The 5,391-nt window shown below is 37.4% G+C and overlaps 1 protein-coding gene across 1 annotated transcript in view; it reads left to right on the top strand.

Annotated features, from left to right (window-relative positions):
* Positions 1-5,391, top strand: part of LOC106879329 (acidic mammalian chitinase-like) — a 22,618-nt gene that overhangs the window by 13,671 nt on the left and 3,556 nt on the right. Inside the window, exons 6-8 of the mRNA XM_052974136.1 lie at positions 256-436; positions 2,963-3,088; positions 3,762-3,932. Coding sequence (XP_052830096.1) covers positions 256-436; positions 2,963-3,088; positions 3,762-3,932 — 478 coding nt within the window. The remainder of the gene's footprint in view (positions 1-255; positions 437-2,962; positions 3,089-3,761; positions 3,933-5,391) is intronic.

Genomic DNA, 5,391 nt, shown 5'->3' with positions numbered 1-5,391 from the left:
TATATATATATATATATATTGGGTTGGCAACTAAGTTCCCGCCATTTTTTAAATTAAAATTTAAAAAAAATAACAACTAATTAATCAATAATGTATTCACCCTTGTTGCTTACAACTTCTTCCCAACGTTTAACAAGATTTTTAATACCTCGTTGGTAGAAATCACCCGATTTCGACTCGAAAAATTGATCCACCCAAGCTCTCAATTCTGCATCAGTATTGAACGAAACTCCGCATTTTTTTGTTTGTTTAGAGTTGGGTTGTTAAAAGATGGATTGAACTCGGAGCATCGCCACAGAAATTAATCCTGGGAATTCCGATGTATGGACGTGGGTTTACATTTTGTACCAACCAAATTACACCAGGTTCCCCAAACTGTGGAAAATCAAAACCAGGAACTTTCACAAAAGAAAAGGGTATTCTTGCATTTTCTGAAGTAAGTACTATAATATTTCTACACCTCAAACTAAACAAACACGCACGTACGGTAAACGGGTAAGCATGAAATTTTAAGGGGTGGAATTGAGAATGAGGAATTACATTTCATTTAGTAGAATATTCGGTTGGTGATTTATCGTTGGAGTCAAGCCACTTCTATTAGTCGAGCGACTGCATAAAAGTTCCAACACATAACTGTGTTTTCTAGATTATAAAATACAGTAATAAATTTGCTAGGTAAAATCTGACTATTATACTGCGAAGGCCCAACGATCATAACGTGGTTTCTTGGTTTGCTAGAAATAGTTTGCTAGAAATCCTCACAAATTTTTATTATTTTTTTCTACTATAGGTACAAGGCCCGAAATTTTTGGGGAGGAGGGCAGTCGATTAGATCGACCCCAGTACGCAACTGGTACTTAATTTATCGACCCCGAAAGGATGAAAGGAAAAGTCGACCTCGGCAGAATTTGAACGCAGAACGCAAAGACAGATGAAATACCGCTAAGCATTTCGCCTGACGTGCTAACGTTTCTGCCAGCTCGCCGCCTTAAAATCCTCACAAATTTATATCAAACCACTACCATCAACACCATCACCATCGACATCGTCACACCTTCACACCATAACCATCACCATCAGCTCTACAACCACTACTACCACATCACCACCGCACACGCTACAAACAACGGCACCACTACAATAATCACTACGACCAATATAACCACTATCACCATCACCAATACAACCGCTACCACCACTACAACACATCACTACAACTATCACCACTACGACTACTACTACTACCACTGCCACACCACCGCCACCACCACATTACCACCACCAACAACAACAACAACACTGCAACTACCAACATCACTGTCCTAACCCTAACAATTTTGTAACTATATTTCTCTGCCGATGTGTTTTAATTTTTTTTCAATAAAATCAGTGTTGAAGGAATTTCTGTAAAATATCTGCGAGTAGTATTCGTCTGTGAATGAGCAAAGGCGAACACACCAAGAGACGTTTTAAACTATAACTACCAATATCTTAAATAGAAACTTTGATCACATCATGAACGGATGCGTTATCGAATTTTTAAATATACTTCCTGACTTCGAAAATGTTCTGAGGCATAACACACGCACGCGCGCGCAAACTGTTGAGAGACTCTGAAGTTTAGGTCAATTTGACATATTTGCCTTTTGAAATCATAATTCCCTCTTTGAAGTTACATGAGCTCACTTAGAATTACAAATATTGTATTTATTTTGGATACAAGCGTGGGAGAGTAAGTTTTGTAAACGCTATATCGCCGGAACTAATACGGCGAATGGAAACGATACATCAACCACGTTTCTTAAATCACGTTGATAAAATTTGCAAAGCTATTTCCTTTTCTGACCCAAGCACTTTCTTTTTTTTCTTTCTTCCATTTTCTTTCTTCCTCTTCTTCTTTCTTTCTTTCTTTCTCTGTCTACCTCTAACTCTCTCATCCACTAATATATACATACACACACTCTTGTTCAAGAGAAGTTATTACTTTTGTGCAATATTTCTTAAACTTGGTGTCTAAAGATCAGTTGCTCAAGTCACAAATGTTACTTTGCGATGTGCATCAGTTTCTTCCTTTCTTTTCTCCTCTGCCTATTTATTCAATTCTTACATTCACAAACCATTTTATCTTAATTTAATTCTCAAGTCATTTTGAAAGTTTCTCATACCAGTGCTAAGTATATCATAAGACATTATTGTAAAACTGAGAGTTACCTGTGACCCCCGAAGCCAGTATCTGTATCACCTTAATTTATTACAATATCCCAAAGTACTATTTCAGTCTAAAACGACATGGATATTCATGGTATTTTCAACCTCAATATGTGGAACCCCTAGGTGTCAATGGAGCTCCCATAATATTATGGAACTCTAATATGCCAAGGAACCTATATATCAAAAGCGGGTTACTTATTCTATCATAAACAAACAGAAGAACGAGATTTCTCCCCAGTTCCTTGTGTCATATCGTTAACCAGTTAGAGTCTTGTTTCCAGTCAATTCTTTGATGTCAGTCCACAAGCATCTTTGATGACCTCTGGCTTTCTTCTCTTTTACACTTCCTATCAAGATGATCTTCAGCAATGACTCGTAGCATATTGTATGTCCAAAATATCATAGCTTTATGGATTTAATTCTCGACTGTAGATGTCTTTGGTCTTCCAATTTTTCTATGATTTAATTATCATTTACCAATTATACATAAATATTTATTATTAACCTTATCGTCTGCCAGATGACATCGTTATTGATTTTATCGCCTGCCAATTGACTTCATTATTTATTGTCTGCCAGCTGCACTTCAATATTTATCGTTGGTCGTTGATTTTACATATTGCTATTACTTCAGGTCTTCACTGTTACATTATAATCAGTTTAAATTAAAGTTAATATTAATTCCTAGCTTCATAAATTCTCACCTTCCACAATCACATTTATTATGGACTGGCTTTTACATTTTCTATAGATCAAGCAATATCTGGACAATGGCTGGAAAAGAAAATGGGATAAGGAACAGATGGTTCCCTATGCCTACAACATGCATGAAAAACAATGGGTTGGCTACGACGACGAACAAAGCATCAGATTAAAGGTAAGAACTCAATTTTACTTGGTATTATGGCGCATACAATTTCTTCTGCTTAATTTATTGTCTGTTGGTAGGTTTAATGTCTGTTGGTAGATTTAATGTCTGCTGATAAATCTCTGTGTCACTTTAGTGATTAACATTATTCATATTAAATTATAGTCTAGAAATTATTTCGATGTCTTTCTAAATGTTGAATTTACAAATTTCAAACAGTAAACTCATGATCATACACTCGTATTAATCAAGTTAATAGTGCTTTGATGTATTTAGTTACATCGGTTTATGTCCTCGGTTCATATTTCACGCAAGTTAGTTGGCTTTTCAAACTCGCCTTGAAGAATTTATTTTAAACACAAGTCAGATACCAGGGTTGATGTAATCAACTGTCGTCATCCAGTGTGCCGGGTCTATTAACGACCAATGACAATTTGCAAGATTAAGGGACCATTGTTTACGAGATTGCTAAACCCAGGTCTTAGGTTAATAGTCTGTAATAGGAGCAACTTAATTCAGTCGATGGAACTGGAATAACGTGAACTGATCTCCAGGTCTGGAAATCGAATCTACAACTTCATGTTCTTCAGTCCTACAGAATAACCACTTGGCTAAGTCCCTTCTCCGTAAATTTGCCTCTATTCATTCTTGACTAATATTTCTTTTTGTTCATTTGTTTTAGATCGATTATTTAAAACGTTATCAGCTTGGTGGTGCGATGACCTGGGCGCTGTCCTTGGATAGTTTTGGTAATACCAAAGATAAAACCACTCGCTTCACTCTTCACAGAGTTATAAAGACATTTCTAGAAGATACTGACAGCGAAAATACAAGAACGACAGAAGGAAAAATGGTAGGTCATATGTCTGTTGGAAGTTTCATTCAAAATATGTCGTTAAGAACCAAATATCTTTAGTTAACAAATATCTCTTGAAATTCTAATTTCATCACATTTCTCACCTGTAGGATAATTGATTTTATCGATCTTTTCCTCGACTACCGCTACATGTTTGGTACATATTTATCGATGATTGAGGAATTTAAGCTCAGACTCACCCCAGCTGGAATTAAAACAGAAGTATTTAAGAATAAAACCAAATGTTGAAATGTTCACCCCGATGCTCTACCGTTTCTGCTAACCTCATTTTCTTGAAATAATTAATTTAAGATTAAGACTGAATTGTTTAAATATTTGTTGTTGTTAAGGCGGCGAGCTGGCAGAAACGTTAGCACGCCGGACGAAATGCTTAGCGGTATTTCGTCTGTCTTTACGTTCTGAGTTCAAATTCCGCCGATCTCGACTTTGCCTTTCATCCTTTCGGGGTCGATAAATTAAGTACCAGCTGCGTACTAGGGTCAATCTAATTGACTGGCCTCCTCCTCCCAAATTTCGGGCCTTGTGCCAAGAGGAGAAAAGTATATTTGTTGTTGTTGCTATTATTCGAGCCGGCAGAATCGTTAGCACGCTGGGAAATGTGTTTAATGGCATTTCGTCCGTCCTTACTTTCTGAGTTCAAATTCCGCCGAGGTCGACTTTGCCTTTTATCCTTTCGTGGTTGATGAAAAAGTACCAGTTGCGCACTGGGGTCTATGTAATCGACTATCTCCCTATAGTATTGTTCCTATAGTAGAAAGGATTATTATTATTATTATTATTGAGTGAGAAAACAGTGCATGCCATCAAAATGACACTGACGTACAAATATACGAAGCCCAGTATACCCATCATGACTACCCGTCTAATAAGGGTACACCAGGCACATGCATCACAACCATATGTGCGCGACATGGTGATCTCATATCAAGATAAACAGCGCATGACCTCGCAGGTAGGGCCCAGTTAGAATTTTCTTCAGATCGAGTAGCCCATCCCGCTCAAAAGGTCCCTGAATAAGGCTTGCTTAAGGATGTTGAGCGAAACACCCATGTTTCCAAAGGTGAATTATTCAAACCCCAAAGAATTCCTCTCAGCACATGACTATGATGCTCCCCCACTACTTCTGCTCATGATCAGAGATGCACATATCGTCAGCCACCAAGGGACATGCTCAACTGGTTAAGGTCAAACAACTGACAAGCAAATCTGTGGTATTGAGCAGAATATTTGCTGTAGCCCATCTTTTATACCAAGACAAAACATTGTACATGATAACACTTCCGATCAATTACGATCAAAAGCCATGAGAGCCACTGCCCGGTACTGCATCCGGGCATTTATTATTATTATTATTATTATTATTACCGCCGCCTTAGCGGAGGTGTTGTTTTCAGTCGTGTTTGTTTGTTTGTTTGTTTATCCGTGGACAAAATAT

Source organism: Octopus bimaculoides, chromosome 17, assembly GCF_001194135.2.
Source record: "Octopus bimaculoides isolate UCB-OBI-ISO-001 chromosome 17, ASM119413v2, whole genome shotgun sequence".
Classification (NCBI taxonomy): Eukaryota; Metazoa; Mollusca; class Cephalopoda; order Octopoda; family Octopodidae; genus Octopus; species Octopus bimaculoides.
This window is presented reverse-complemented; position numbering and strand designations above follow the sequence as displayed.